The 16166-nt window shown below is 38.2% G+C and overlaps 1 protein-coding gene across 25 annotated transcripts in view; it reads right to left on the bottom strand.

The window, feature by feature from the left end:
• Positions 1 to 16166, bottom strand: part of KIF1B (kinesin family member 1B) — an 85041-nt gene that overhangs the window by 41223 nt on the left and 27652 nt on the right. For 10 of the 25 annotated variants that reach the window (XM_040651332.2, XM_040651334.2, XM_040651340.2 and 7 more), the window contains 11 exons: positions 15998 to 16076; positions 15361 to 15503; positions 14423 to 14464; positions 11898 to 12109; positions 10729 to 10808; positions 9350 to 9425; positions 6612 to 6691; positions 5856 to 5962; positions 5306 to 5389; positions 3582 to 3762; positions 2856 to 2928 (listed from right to left, as the gene is read on the bottom strand). In XM_040651332.2, the coding sequence (XP_040507266.1) occupies positions 2856 to 2928; positions 3582 to 3762; positions 5306 to 5389; positions 5856 to 5962; positions 6612 to 6691; positions 9350 to 9425; positions 10729 to 10808; positions 11898 to 12109; positions 14423 to 14464; positions 15361 to 15503; positions 15998 to 16076 (1157 nt within the window). The remainder of the gene's footprint in view (positions 1 to 2855; positions 2929 to 3581; positions 3763 to 5305; positions 5390 to 5855; positions 5963 to 6611; positions 6692 to 9349; positions 9426 to 10728; positions 10809 to 11897; positions 12110 to 14422; positions 14465 to 15360; positions 15504 to 15997; positions 16077 to 16166) is intronic. The other 15 variants (XM_040651338.2, XM_040651344.2, XM_015297163.4 and 12 more) reach the window with 3 other exon arrangements.

Below are 16166 nucleotides of genomic sequence, written 5' to 3'. Positions count from 1 at the left end.
GCCAGATACTCTAAAACCAAAGGAAACCCAGGTCATTGACTACAAGCCACAGGTTCCTGGTAGAAGGGCACACAGAATGGGGAATACAGTATAATTTGTCTCAGGAACAGTGAAAGGGAGTAGGGAGTATCGTTCTGCCCTGTGGTCAACAAGCTCTACAGCCTAGGATTCACTTTTTGAATGAGGACACTTTTGACCTTATGTATGTTCAATATTTAAGAACAACTTCTACCACTCTTGGTCAAAACATCAGACTAGAAACAGAACAAACTCCTCATGATTTTACAGCTGACAAAATTGTAGCCTAAGCAAAAAGCATCTAACAAACTGCATACTGCAGTGGAAATGAATGATGCCCTGGAGGAAAACACGGTACAAACTGCAGACTCAAAAAGAGGTCCAGAAAGGCAAAGCACAAACTACTCAAACATTAAGGCATGAGTTCCACAGGATTATTCTTATAGGTTACAAAATTACCGTACTATTATTGATGGGTAAATTGATGCGTTGCATATAAAAAGATGATTAAGAGACATCTATGTGGACTTCGTCTTACACGCGCTCAGAGATTAACCAAACTAATTAATGTAAGCACATACCCATACTCTAAGACTAAGTGGTCTCTGCAAAGGCATAATGACCAAGAAAGCCAGGAAGATAATTTTAGTTCTACTAAACACCTTTTCACATTCCACTTGGAAAGTGGTGAATGATTATTTCTATTTCCATGTAATGCCAGCAAGGCACTATGTTCATTGGAAATAGTAGCCCTTGCCCTCCAAAAATTGTCTTTTTTGTACAGTGCATGTAACTATAAATTAATTCCCTAGTTTGTTGGCATCTCCAGACAAAACCAAAACAGTTTGGTAAACAGAATTAGCCAGCATCTTAGATCCAAGATTCTAATTCCATTCAGAACAAGAAGAATATAATATATTCTTATAATAATAATATATATGAAATATAAGTATTTCAAAATAAATCTTGTACAGTAGTAAGATAAAGGACCTGAGAGTAGCTGGATATTGTGGTAATGTAACTGTTAAGTACAGCAACAGAACAATTGGAAGGCACCCCCAGACTTCCCAATCACTATTTGATTGCTGTTGTAAGCCACCAATCCTGTCCATTCCTGACTCTGCAGAGTCTCTCTTTACAGTGACACAAATGACAAGGATGTGTCAAGAAGTCTAGCTGTCATCTGGAGCATTCTCATTAAGCAGTGTGAAAAGCAGTATTCTGATCAACAGACCAGTGATCTCATTTATTACGATTCTCAAAGCTAGGAAACCTGCCCTTCAGGAACTGCACTGGTAATGCATGAGGGATGGATTGTCTTTCACCTTTGCCCATTAAGTGATCAGAAAAATCATAACAAGCTTAAAGAAAATAGTAACTACAGTATGGTATTAGACAGAAAACTATTTAAATAATCTTCCCCTAATCATGAGTATATGGGGTAACAAATCTCCCTTCACAAAGCTCATATCAACACAGTCTGATTTGCAGCAGATCCCCAGACAGACAATTCTCACGTGTGGAATTCATTCAGCAGCTTTATGTGTGCCAGTCATCACAATTGAAGGGATGAAATTGCATGACTTGTATCTCCTCTGACACAGTCAACACTTAATTGTTTTTTTGTTGTTGTTGTTGGTTTTTTGCAGCAATGCTTTCAGCTACACAAATTTTTACTATACAGTTGAGGAAACTTTATAGTGTCACATCAGCCTCTTTTCTGAACTAAGTTTGCTTTGGCTCAAAGTCTACAGCAACTCCTCTCCATTCAAGAGATTAGGCCCTTGTAATGGAATCGTTAGAAATGGAGAAAGCTTCAAGTGCACTGTACAATATAAATAAAAGTGATGTAGCTACTACATATGGAAGACAGTACTCTGCTCCACTCTGCTTCTGGAAGAAGCATTAAGAGGTTTAAATCCCAGCATACAATTTAACAGTAAGTTTTCAGGAGCCTCAAACTCACAATAGAAACAAATTGACTGTGATTTTGGAATTTCTATGGTAGTTAAGGCACAATTACATTTGAATTCTAACTAAAAGACACACTAATATAGTTAAAGCAAAATCGGGAGTCTTGGGTTTCTTAAGGAAATCTAAACTTCATCCCTGGTCTCATGCACATTTTTAAATGCTTGGAAACTGCACGCATTTCTATTTGCAATAAACTTCAGAACATACTTTTCTTGAAAGTCTGAGGTCTTCCTATATCAGAAAATTTATCAGATTTCTTGTTAAAGAAATAGGTGAAATTGTGGAATTCCCATTCTTCTGAATGAGTTAGCATTCCCTTCGCACACTTGTTCCCTAGTCATAACCCCACCATCAGCAGGTGTAGCATTAAGAACCTTACCATGTAGGGGAAGGGAAAAGGGTTAAAACATGCACAATGCAGCAACATTTTCAGACATTATTCAAAAAAATAAACCTAGCATAGAACTGGTCTAGGAACCTCTTTGGCAGCACAAAATTAGTACCTTCTGGTGATCCAAAACAAAAATCAAGGCAAACATCCCCAGGAGTAGATTAGATTACTGAACAGGAACTTCAAAAAACATAAGAGCATAGAAATGCCCTTCTTTAAGCCTACAATTCAAGAAACCCAACCTGCCCCGAGGAAAGGCTGATTAAAACCTCTTCGCTGTCGATTACAATCCCAAATTTACATGAAGCAGCTCACTCACACTGATCATAATTCATCATAAACAATTATTTGACAGCAAAGGGATAACTGCATTGTGCAGACAACCCAAGCAGGTTTCCTAAACTTTCAGATAAGCAAGGATAGGAATCACTGTTTGCCAAAGGTATAGTTAATCTGAAGTAAGGACACATACCAGCCTTTGCTGCTCCAACAAGAGATCTGCTTCCTCCTTCTCCTTCTTATACAAAATCTCCATTTCTTGTAATCTAAAGACAGAAGGACAGAAGTAGACAAAGAGGTCATCATTTTCACGTTGGTGTTACTCTATACATAGAACTAAATTACACTATTTTAAAATAACAAGAGTAACAATAGTTCAATTTAGAAGGAATTGCTTTTTGTTATACAGCTGCCTTCTTTGTCCCTTTAAAATCTAAAATAAATAAATAATAAATCACAACTGACTGGGATTAAGAATCCCCTTCGATCAATTAAGAGGACTTAATTTGTTACAGAGGGGAGGTCTAATAGACTGCTATAGAAGTGAATCTAACGAAATGTTGCAGAGCAGTCCTTCAATGCAATCGGGCCTAGAGTTCAGGGCAGGTGCTTAAATGGGATCCATTTATTTATTTACTTATTTTAAAAAGAAGCAGAGAACTGAAACACTCAAATAGGGTTGAGGAATTTTTCTGAACTTTCACTAGAGGTAGCAGTGACAACACATGGCAGAACAAGCACTGGAATACGCTGACAGATGACGAATACTGTAACTCCGATGTTTATTTTTGGAAGTCTCACTTAGAAGTCTTCCATACATACATCAGACATCAGTTTTAGGTTTGCCACTGAAACCACTCCCATAACCAACAGCTGTATCTTTCTTGCTGCAAATAGAAATTCTTAGTTCCTTTAATACCTTTTCTCCATCTCTTGCTTCATGTCAATGCCCTGCTTCTCCAGAAGCTCTCTCTGAGCAAACGTCCAGTCAACAGGCTCAGAGGGAGTCTCAGCTGATGGAGTTTTCTCTCTTTCTGCTCGTGCTTGCTCTGGATGGTTGAATCGGAAGACATGGTTCTTACCCATGATGATACGATTTCCTAAAAATAGCAAGAGAAATTAATTCTTTCAGGATTCCAAAGCAATTAAAAAAACATCACTGAATCATTCATTCCATTTATCTTCGTGTGTGGTAGCAACAGAGAAGATTGCTCAGTAAGTATTTTAGTAGACATTTGAGTTACTAGGTGACAAGGAAAACAAGAGTATTTTGTTTGTAAAAAACTAGCCACTGGTAATATAAAGCACTGCTCACAGAGGACAGCTTCACCCTCTGAGGTCCAATCAAATGTTCTGAATGGGTTTATCAAAAATTAAAGGACAGGCTTGGACACTGAGCAACACAGCTGGAACAAATAGAATATCCATTGAAATCCATTCCTCTCTTTCAGTGACACCACCAAAACATGGGCAAGAGTCACTTAAGCAGAAACTTCAGCTAGAAAAGTCTGACTTCAAAATAGGAACGCATATTTTTCTTAAAAATGTGCTTTATGTGTATTAATTTGAGTCCTAACCAGTAATATTTATGGAAGGATTTCATAGCTTCTTTTAACTAGTGTAGGAAAGAGCTGAAGAAACATAATATTATCTTTCTGCTACATCCCAGGGACTTAAAATACTCACAAAGATGGAGACGACAGTAAAATTTCTCTGCTCTCCCATACAACATATTAATGCAGTTAAAATAAAAATAGAACCTCATTCTAGCAACTAGACCTCCACAGTAATCAGAATTGCTCTTGTCAATATAGACAAAATGCAAGCTTTTAATGATTTCAAAAGCCATATCCGAATTCTTCTGGTAAGTCAATTGTCCAGATGCAGAAGGAAAGAAGGAAAAACATTTTTTTATTATTATTATTATTATTTTTTTAAGTTTAATCAAAGTAATTACTAAATGATACAGTCACAATTTTCAGTGTGAGCCACATGCAGGCACAGAACAACTTCAGGTTTGTGCTGATGTCAATATGCGTTGTTACATGCAAATACTTGGTTATAACTTTGTGGAAAAAAATTGAGATGTTTGTTTTTAGCCACTGGTTAAAGATGGGTTAAAGTTTATAATTTAGGGAAGTCCCTTCCTCCCCTCTAATTCTTTCCCCATATGTCTTTCTTAAGGATTGTAGAGGATTGAGTATGAAATCTAATGAGAGCAAAGAGAAGCTGCTGTACTCCTGCAGAGGGTCATATCTTAGCTTCGCCAGGAAGCTGGGAATTTTCCATCAGCAGCTGGCAGTCTGTCTGCTCTGTCTCACTGAGCCTGCCAAGGGCAATAGGTTTGGGCAAGAATGTACTGGAATAACATCAGGGTAAGCAGAAGGACAAGCAGGATGCTGCGTGGCAGCGAATATTGAAGTATGCTTACAGTTAGCACTGCAAAGAATGAAGGAAAAGGAATTGCTGACAACTGAGAGAAAAATGGTAACTTCTGTTTAAAAGCTGCACTCTAAGGAAGTTTGCACTACTGCACTTTAATAGCACTCAACATTCTCTACAAATGACGTAAATGTCACATATGTACAATTCATAGATGTAGAGTCCAAAAAGAAAACACCAACCTATTCTAACGTTTCTTACCTGAACGCAGTTGCACAGGCTGCACAACCCGCTTGCCATTAACATAAGTTTCTGATCGTTCACAAGGCTCCAAAGTAACAATAACTACAAAGAAAGCAACAACAAATGAGTCTTTAGAGAGCACTGTATAGAGACTGCAAAGCGTACAAACCCTAAAGACTTCTCATTTTCTGACTCTTCCCATTAACACCCATTCCCATTAAAATGCAAGTGAATCACTCCTCAATGCTACAATGCTTAATAAAAGTAAAACTCCGCCAGATAATAAATGTTACCAATAACTCAATAATGCAAGGGGTAGTTATTGCTAGGTATTTTCTGTTTGAATTTTCATGGTTACAGGTAATCAAAACCAGTTACCTATCAAAAGGCTGCAATTTGAATATTATCTCTATTTTATTTTGTTCCACCAAGACTCAAGAAAGCAGTCAAAGCTGAGACAAGAGAATTTTGTGCCAATATTTAAATTAAGTATTCTCTAACCAAGTAACAAGCAAAGAATGATATAAAAAAACTCAGCAGCACTTGGCTAGGAAAAGTAATTTTTTACCTTCACCATTGTTGTTCCTCTCACTTCGAAAGATACAGTGCTCTTCTTTGATATGAGCCCCACTCAATACGATGTCTTGCCTTCGCTCAGCATCAGCTTGGCCAACCCTGAGTCGAATGGAAAACATTTCAAGAGCAAGTCAGACAGTTTCTACAATTCTGTAGTTATATATAGCCCAGAAATATCCATAGAAGTCTACAATGTTAAGCCCCAGAAGCATGAAGATATGTGCCCATTCTTAAGTCAAATGTTTGAGCATTTCTAGATAACAGCTATCACAAAAATGGAAAAGTTAATTTGTTACAAAGATAAGAAGGTGTTATATCCAATAAGACAGCAGAAGAGGCATGGATAATAGTTTATTTATATGAATTGAACGCTCAGTCATATGGTTGCTTCTGTCAAGTACTGTGGCTTTCAATTCTCCACTACCAAAATCTCAAAGGCATTTCCAGTGTACTTAATTCCTTTTGTTTGACTATATATTACAAGGGATATTCTACTTTCTTTTACCGCCCAGTGCAATAATAAATATCTAACAAAGCAGTGACTATAGAAATTACTTACAAAGCACAAAGTAAACTTAAGGGAAAATGCATTTCTGTGCTTTTTTCACGTACAGCAAATGCCATGCTTCACTTATACCCAGAAACTGAATAACTCAAGAAGCAATTATTATTTAATGTCAAGGTGCCTCCAGCACAGTAACTTAAGCAAACAAACCAGACTTCAGAGCATATTAATACCAACCCATACCTAGTAATACCATCTTTGATGTAGTAGAGCAGACATTCAGACATGAGTGGATCTTCATTAAGGTTTACAAGATGAGGAGTCTGAAACAGAAAAAGAAAGGTTAATTAAGAATTGAAGTGCTACTTGTAGGTTTCTTCCCACAGCTGTGGAGAGAGTATAATAATCCATCAGTTTTGCTATGCACATCCAGGTTACTCCATAATCCGTCTCTTCCAAAATAACCTCCTGTAACACTGAAAAGCCTCACAAAGTTAACAGCAGAAGTACGGCTCTGATTAGTTGATATTTCAGACAGCAAAGAAAGAGGGAACAGTTATGGCTTCAGTTAAAAACATAACAATTCCTTGGAAAGTAAACTTGGATACAGAATATCCAACAGTAGAAATGGGCGCTCAAGTAAAATTTTGCAACTGATGTGGAATCAACTATGGCTTTTCTCAGGCAATGTAGTCCAGGTGTTCATTCAGCAAAGTTCACTGAAGTCAAAAGAAAATCTAGAACTATCAACTGATACAAACAGCTAAAGAGCTCATCATCTAAAGTTTTACTAGATTTAAATACACTACAGTTACTGTAAACCAACCTTCTTTGGTGAAAAAACCCCATTGGAATCAGCAAACAAGTCACACGGCCTTGGTGTGAAAATCTAGCCAGTGAGATAGCAGTAAGCATAAGCACAAAAGAAAGGCAAAGGTGGTTAAACAAAGACAGAAAAATGATAAAAATAAGTGTTAATAAGCCTCCTTTCATTCTGTTACTCTCAATGAGAATCAATTAAGTAAAAAAATAAGTTTGCCTAAGATTCCTTGAAAATCTTGTTTCCATCAATTTATTCTAGCTACAAAAAAAGACTACTTGACAGAAATGTTAATGGCCCTCAGTTTTCCACTGGGGCACAGAAATTTAGACTTCACGAACGAAGAATTTCATTGTGAACAGTTAGCAACTTCTGAGCTTCCATAAACTAACTAGAGATTATTTTTTATCCCCTAAAAAAATAAAGAGGGAACCTAGAACTGTAGCCAAACATATGCCATACCATCATCTCAGCACGGAAATACATTTAGAGTTGCATGAACCTCTTCAATCAAGAGAAAACTTCAGAAAGCAACACTGTCACTAAACAACTTGACACTTTCCTGCATGTTCTACACTCACATTTTGGCATCTCACTTGATATACAAGGTTCAAAGTCTCAATTGGTCCATCACAGTCCATAAAGAGCTTTATGAAAAACAAAACTCAGTTTGAAACTGATGCTATCTGAACTTGCTGTTCGCTCATTCTGAGATCTATTATTCACAGAATCATAGAATGACTTGGGTTGAAAGGGACCTCAAAGATCATCTAATTGCAACCCCATCCAAAGACCATTGCATCTTCAGTATTCTGGACAGCATTCCTGAAGCACGAACTGAAGGATTTTCCCAGCTCCAATCTTTGATCAGAACATAATTAAATTTCCACAATTAATATCGAATAGTTTCCTGTCATCAAAGACAAAATGCATAAATACAACTATGGTGGCTCAACGTGATACCCTTTAATTTGTAAAGTGGGCAAAATTGACCTTCTACACTTCAATTTACTGCTCAGCTGCTAAAAAACAGTCCTGCCGTAGTAATACATGATTTTATTTGTACAGGTAAGCTGGAAATGTTAGATCTGTGTAAACAATTTCAAAGTTTTCATCACCTACACGTGCACAATAGCAGCCACAGTTGCTACGAGGATAACTAATAAAACTGAACTGCATGGACAGCAAGGAAAAGAAGCTAACAGGACTAGGTCAGAAGCTGTACTACTTCTAATAAATCCTCTATGGGTAAAATAAAAAGTAACTACTACCAAAGCAACTACTCATCTCAGGTGGTGCTTATGAACAAACCTGATCAGCTGAAAATGCATCAAAAGAGTCATCAAAAAGAGTTGATGGTCTCTGAGGGAAAATCTAAAAGGAGATTAGGATCCATAACATCAGAGATGTATAGAGCACTCGATGAATTAACACCTTCACAAACCTTACACACTTCTAGAGACCAAAACCAGAGCTCCAAAAACAACACATGAACCTACAAAACATTTTAACCAATAATTCTGTCCTATGCCTGTAGATAGGTCCCATTTACCCTTAGATTCAATTTATGTACTGCTCACACTAAAATACTACCCTGTGCTACACACTCATGAGATATTCGAGATATAAGAAAGTATATTCTTTTCCTTGCATTTAGTAATTCTTTACTAAGCAGATCATTTTATATTTGTAGCATTAATTTATTATTATTAATTTAGACTTTTCTGAAGGAAAGTACATAGTTCAACCATTTTTGGATATCAGAAATCTGTGAAATTTTCACACTGCTCCCATTTCATTAGCGTATCAGGCTAGTGCATGCTTCCATGACCAATGGAAGTTTTGGCATGCAATAAGCTTTACACAGCTGCCTAGAAGCATGTCATGTCAGCTTCATAAAGAACAGCATCCAACCTCACTGCTATAGGTAAAATAATTCTTGGATGTAGAGTGTTTTGATGTATTCTAACACTCAAGCTATTTCCAAAAATATAATGTAAAAGGAGCTTACTAGTGACAACTCAAACCTCACCTACAGTTTCCAGTACCTCACATGGATACAAGCCCTTCTGTGAATAGCAGTTTCCTCATCATCCTCACCCTGCAAGATGACCAACCAGCCATCGACAGACATGATTTGAAAATTATCAGTTTTATCTACCTTTTTAGGAGAAAAGACTCCCAGTGTTCCTCCATCTTCCCGAATGGCAACTCCCATTTCTGCCAACAATGCCTCCCTGGAAGAGTAAAGCAAATTATTTACTACATTTTAGACTTCAAATGATTCTTGGTCAATAGAAGTTCTCAGTTTTATTATGAAATACACTGTGCTTTCAACCAGCCTATCCACTGACCATGCTAGGGCTGTTGCCACCTTATCACCACAGGGCAAATTTCCAAACTTGAACTCCAGTTTATAGGAGGACTAAGAACAACAAAAGCTATCTGACAGTATTTCAGTGCAGTGAAGTATCAAAAAGTGAGTATAATTTAGGACATTAATCTTCCTGAAGGTGGCAATGAATGTAAAGGCTATTCTAAATTTAGACATTTAATTTAAAACAAGCAACCATCACTTGTTAATTTACTAACATTTATCTGGCTCTTCCTGATCCGACATAAAAAGCATCCTTTCTTTAAGACATAAAAGGGATTGCGTGGGGACAAACTCTTCATGTCATACACTACTCTTGATCTTGACAAAGCACAACAGTAACTCCAACAGAGAAGAGTAAAAACCTGGCAAACTGTTATTTTTTCCTAAAGTACTCCAACAATCTTCAAATCTCTTAAGAGAATTCCCAAAATGAAAGTGGAATTTCTTTTACACAGTCCTCCCAATTGCTTTTGTTTGGGATTTGGGGACAGTTGATTGGTTAAAGGTTTTTCTGGTGGGTTGTGCTTTTTTTGTTGCTGTTTTTATTTGGGAGAGGTTTTTTCTGTGTGTTTTGTGGGGAGGAGGAGGAGCGAAGGAAGTGGGGGTGGTGAACTCAACTCCAAGCATCATCAACATAATGCAGTCAAGACTTCCATAGCTCATGGAGCAATTATGAGAATTTCTAAGCATTTAATATCCTAATAAATAGCACTCAGTTTTGTTCCAGCCACTTTCTGACAATGCTATAGCATGTCTTATTGTTCTAGATGCAAGTCAAACCACAGCTGGAAAGCTGAAGCAGTTCCACAATTTAAGGAATTCTGGTACTAAAAGTTTAATCTTCACTGTTTAAATTCACTGCCAGAGTTTTTGGAATGTGAGATAAAGGGAGAAGAAAGAGACCAGGACCATATGCTGCTTCACAACAGAAGCTAATGTAGCAGCTTAGGACATTATCCAAACTGTAATTCTAAACATTTTAACTTTAGAAAACATGAGAAAGAATATGGCATGCTCTCAGTACTGCCCCTGTTGTTACACATAATACGAAGACCAGCAGAATTATCACTAAGCCCCATTCTGCTGTTCCATTGCTTTTCAACAGAGCGACATTATCCATTTTCTAAAAACAATTCACATCTACAGCATTTCTAATTCCTGACCTTTCCATCCTAATGGCCTCTGTTTTCCTCAGCTTCTCTTCCCACGTTTCATTCAGCTCTGCAATGATCTTCTCAGATTCCTGTGTAAAAATCCCAAAAGCTGTTTTACAGTTTTCTCAATGTTATCTACATAAAATACAATGTAATTAACACTGATGCTCGGTGCTAGATCGCAATTTAATTTGAGGTACAGAACACACTCAGTGCTTCAAATCAGTAAGTTGTCTTCCTTAATTTTTAAAAGAATTAATAGCCTTGTAAAGGAAGCCGAAAAGAAAAGAAGACTTCGTATCTAACCTCAATCAGACTTTAATTTGAACCACCTAAAAATTTCTTTTTTCTTTACAAACCTAATTTACAGACATCATTCAGCAACTGGATGCCAGGGAGCCACAGAGACCACACCACTATTTCCATGGTAACAGCAAGTTCCTAACAAGAAAGGGATATGCGGTGTGTGTTCCAGCCCATTCCAATCCCTATGGCAGCGTCTCATGGACAAGACATGAGAATGAAGCACAGATTCAACAGAGCCAGCTTTCCCCACTCATCCGCCCATGGAGATGGGGGGGCTTCGGTAAAATAAAGAAATACTTCACTGTAATGCACTTCTGATGCGGTTCAATTCTGTGCAGAATTGGGACAAGGCTGCTATTGTCTGGATAAAGCATGCTATTCTGTGTGCTTCACATTTTAATCTGTGGGGGCTGGGTGAACACAACACTGGCAGGATTATTCTGCCTCCTTTTTTCAACTTTGGGGTAATTTGGTTTTCTGAAAGCTGACTGTATTTGCTAGTCAGACCTAGTCCACTCTAGTGCTGACCAGGCCTCTTCAAGTCTGTATTTAAGTTCAAATTTCCTGTAATTGCCATTGTATCAGAAGAGCTACAAACAAGAACCAAGACCATCACTTTGAATTTAGTGGTTGCTCCAGGCTACAGTCAAAACCATGTAATTCTAGCAGGAAAGGCTGTACACGAATACAGTCTCTAACTCACTTCAGTAAAATGTATTTTTTAGGGTACAAGTGGGTTTCAGACAACTTCCCATGGAAACAGCAGTATGCTGAATGTATTGTTTGCTTAAGGAAAGTTCTCCCACTTCTGACATTGTTTAGCCTTCAGGAAGACCCAAATAACAGCCTGCTTAATCTGCAGCAATACTTGCCTTTAAACGCTCAATTGCCTCTTCTCCTCCAGGCGTTGACATGATTCTTTCCTGTATACTGGACACAGATGTTAAGCCCACCTGACTACTGAGAGAGCAGGAGGACGGAGAGGCAGTGAGGGACCCCATGGAGGCTGTGGAAAAATTGCCAGGACGTTGATTCTCGGAGGCTAGCAAGTATCTATGTTTATTGTTCTGAAAATCTTTCAGATCTAAGAGAGAGACACACAGACAGAGGGAAGGCAGAGAGACGGGCAAAAGGAAAATAGGAGGAGGGAAGGAACAAGAAAGAGGAAGATAGGAAGGAAACACCAGTATAAGAGGAAAGCATTTAAGCAGCGACAAAACAAGTTTTCTAATTTTTAGATGGCAGTTCTGAAACAAATCCCTTAACATTAGTAGGTATGACAGAAATACCTCAAATCAGATCCTGAGGATTACTAGAAAGGGCTGTGCCATAAATCACTCTGATCAAAAAAGCTTGAAAAAATAAATCACACTCACCAAAAATAAACTGTCTTATTCCTGAACGAACACTAAGCTGCTGTGCACCATGAAGGTCAGAGCAGGAGCAGTTACTGATGGGATTAGTGACATCCTGGGCTGAAGCCCGAATACACACCAACCCCTTTAACTCAGCAAAATATTACTTTCCAGACTCCTTTAATTCAAAGTAATGATCATGAACCACCATGACCACAAGGACTACCAGCTAACTCCTCCCTATGTGCTGTCAGCATCTAAGCCACTTGTCAGCCCACCACAGGGAGGAAAGAACACAAGTTCACAGTAACGTGGCTGTGCTTCCCTCTTAGTGCTCTCCATCTCAAAAATGGCCATCTCAGACACATGATCGGGGAAGTATCTGCTGAGGCTCTGACAGAAGTACCACAGAAGGTGGTTTAAAGCTTTTTGGTCTTCATTTACATGGAGAAAGACAAAAAAAAAGTTACAGGGCAGCCTTTGGAGCGTGAATAAACAGAGACCTGAAAGATACCTCCTTTAAAGGCAGAAAACAAGATGAAGGCACATGAATGATTTAAGAACAAAACCATCCAGAGGCAATTTATTTTGATACAACTTGACTTCCCAAATGTCTGTAAGCTGAGTCCTCAGAATAATCACAAAAACTATTTTGTAACAACTAGACAGCTCCGTTTTAATAATTTTGATGGTTTTAACTTCTAGCTCAAACAAATCCTTCAAAGTACTTTTCATAGTAAAGAAGTCAAATCAGGCCTTGCAAATTATGAATAAGGGTTTCACTTCCACAAAAATAAGAGATGCTCAGACACTGCATAAATCTCCATGTCCTTCCACATCTCCCTTACTTCTACCCTGACCAATGCTGCTATGGTAAATCTAATATCTCAGCATTCTATTTGGGCCTCATGATTGCATCTAATCAGTTTGAAAACCACCATCTGTAAATAAAGGAAGCAAGGGTGGAAAGTTAACAAAAGAAAGGCAGGTTAAGGAAAGGGAATGCTATCAGGATGAGGAAAGCAGACATGGCAGAGCAGGGAGGATGAAGTCTCGAAAGGCCAGGAGACACATGCACTCCTGGAGATGAAGGAAGTGGCACTCGCAGTGGCTTTCGCAGTTGCTGTGATCATTAAGAACCAAAACCCTCAACACCATGCACACTCCTCCTGGAGGCTGCAGCTTTAACAGATGACATATGCACACGCTGGAAGCAGCATCAGAACATCGGACAAGGCCAGGATGAGTCTTTACATCACCAGTAGCTTTGATTTCAGGAAATTTCAGACAGATCTCTTCTAGCTGATACTCCTTTCAAGTGAGGGGGAAGAAGACTGTCTGAGAGTTTAAAACAAAATCTGCCAACGCAAAGTTTACACTGTACACATATCAGACATCTCTCTTGCAATGGACTTTGTATATTCCCCTTTCATAAAGGCAAGCAGCAGAACAGAAATAAAATGATATTTGCTGAGTGTTTCTAACCCTAGTAAACTAATCATCATCAAGCATTACAGCTCAAATAAGGAACCTTTATCAGTACAAGATGTGTAACTACTTCTTGTCTAAAGAGACTACATAAAATAAACCTCAGTCTCCAGGAGGATCTAATACTATTTCATCTCGAGTTAATCCACACATTTCAAATAAACACTCCTAAGTGGTAAAGAGAAGTTAAAAGGTTAGGAAGCTAAATGAGCAGAAGCTGTTTCAGCTGAGTAACTCAAAAGGTTTGAGAAAAAAATTTTAGTCCAAATACAAAACGTCAGCTGTCATGGAAACAGGCTAAATCGTGACCACTCTCCCCTCTGTATTCTGCCAGAGAGCAAGCAATGAACATATGCTGTATTTTAAACTTTGCACTTGTTTTTTTTGACTGCCGACTTAATCTAAGCTGGTTAAGCTAGTTTCCATGAGACTGTATAACGTTCCACAATGAGGGTTCTGTCTGGGATTTCCCTGTGAGAAATGCTGGCATGCAAAGCTCAGTTAAAAGCTGACCCAGAAAAAGCAGGTTAAGAAGAGAACCACACAATACACACATTTGCCTCCACTTCCAGAGTATTCATCTCCCATTGGATCAACTGAAGGGAAGCAGGAGGGAAAATACAAGAAGGATCAAAATTGAAGATTCACCAGTGACATAGGAAGGGAAGACATTACTACTCCATGCTTAAAGATACAATACACAGTTTTCAGTAACTTTTTTTTTTCAGTTTTGATCTAGAACCAAAAAAACAGACTGCACCAAGCAGGTGTTCTCACGCATTTCATTCCCTCATGGCCCTCATCTCTTGAGAACAAGTAGACAGAAACATTTATACAATAACTGAGGCACAGTTTTGTTCTAGAGCTTTATGAGATTGCTGGCAAAACAAACCAGTACAATAGAGCTCTACCAAATAGAACTCTTGCCCCAAAATAATTTAGTATTTTATTTACATGCAACTGTTTCTAAGTAAATTTTGAGATGACAAGTGCTTTGACACTAAGGACATGGCCTAACAGGAGTTAGGCATCGTTTTCTTTTCTAAGCAAGGATGGTACCAAAGCCAGGTATCAACTAATGACCTTCAGCCTTCAAGAAACAGGAAAATATGTTTGCTTTCTCAATATGAGATCAGTTGCTACATCACAACTATCCTTCTTTTATCAACAGCCAAACAAAACGTCCTTCATAACTCACCAAGGAAACTCCTGAATGTGAAAGTTCTATTACAGTAAAATTACTTCCATAGCAATAGGAAAATCCATCTCCGTGTTTTTCCTTGAGAATTGGAAGGTGGCCTATTAAATCTACAGAGACTGATCCCAGGATAAGTTACTTAAAGACAGAAGAGGACAATCCTAAAATATTGTTCAAAGTTTAACATCAGCTCCTATACCCAACTTCAACATGCTATGGCAGGCCAAGCTCTCCCTCCCCTTTGTAAGAGGAGAGACCAAACCCCAGATAGCAAGGTCTGTTTAACCCACTTACTGTCAATAATATCTCCCAGCCCTTGGGCACGCAAGAGATCCTTAAGCCTTGTCACTTCCTCCTTCAGCTCACGCACCAGCTTGGCATTTGGATCTTCATTGATAACAGCATTGCATTTAATTTGTTTTGCACGATCAGCATATCTGGAATCAATCAAAAAACAGCCCCTTAAAATGAACACATATATGTCCATAGGCAACAGAGGAATGTAGTGACAGATTTACATCAGAAGAATTTCTACTTAATATAGGGTACTGCTACAAAAAGAACAAGTCTTCTTCAAGATCTACACTAGATGCATTAACAAGGTGTACCACACACAACAGAATTTTTTCCCCTTTACTGACTGTTCTGAAGCCCCAGTTCAAGTAAAATGCTTAATTCCAGTGACCACGCTAGAAAAGAACAGGAGAAGATGAGTTTGCCATTTCAAACTAGAAGGAGGCAATTAACTCATAGTTTCCCTGCTCACATACAATAGATCAGTTTTCCCATTTTATGGTAATGGCATTTTTTCCATTACAGAGTTTTCTTTCCTAGGGGTTTCTCAAAATATATTAACCAAAAATTTGAAGGATAGCATGTGTCTGGTAGAGCTCACAGTTACCCATATCCATCTTAGATGAAAAAACTGTACCTTAAAGTGCTCAAAGTTTCATCATAGTTGATATCTGCTGGACTCAAAGCAGCAACCATAGCAGTTCGGGAATTACCACCTGTAACAGAACAGATAAAGTTTTAGACAACAAAGCAGTGCACTATCTAAGCACTACAACCTACTAAACATCAGTATTTTCCGTAAAGTA

The sequence above is a fragment of the Gallus gallus genome, chromosome 21 (assembly GCF_016699485.2).
Source record: "Gallus gallus isolate bGalGal1 chromosome 21, bGalGal1.mat.broiler.GRCg7b, whole genome shotgun sequence".
Lineage (NCBI taxonomy): Eukaryota > Metazoa > Chordata > Aves > Galliformes > Phasianidae > Gallus > Gallus gallus.
The sequence above is the reverse complement of the archived record's forward strand: the minus strand, read 5'-3'. Positions and strand labels throughout refer to the sequence as shown.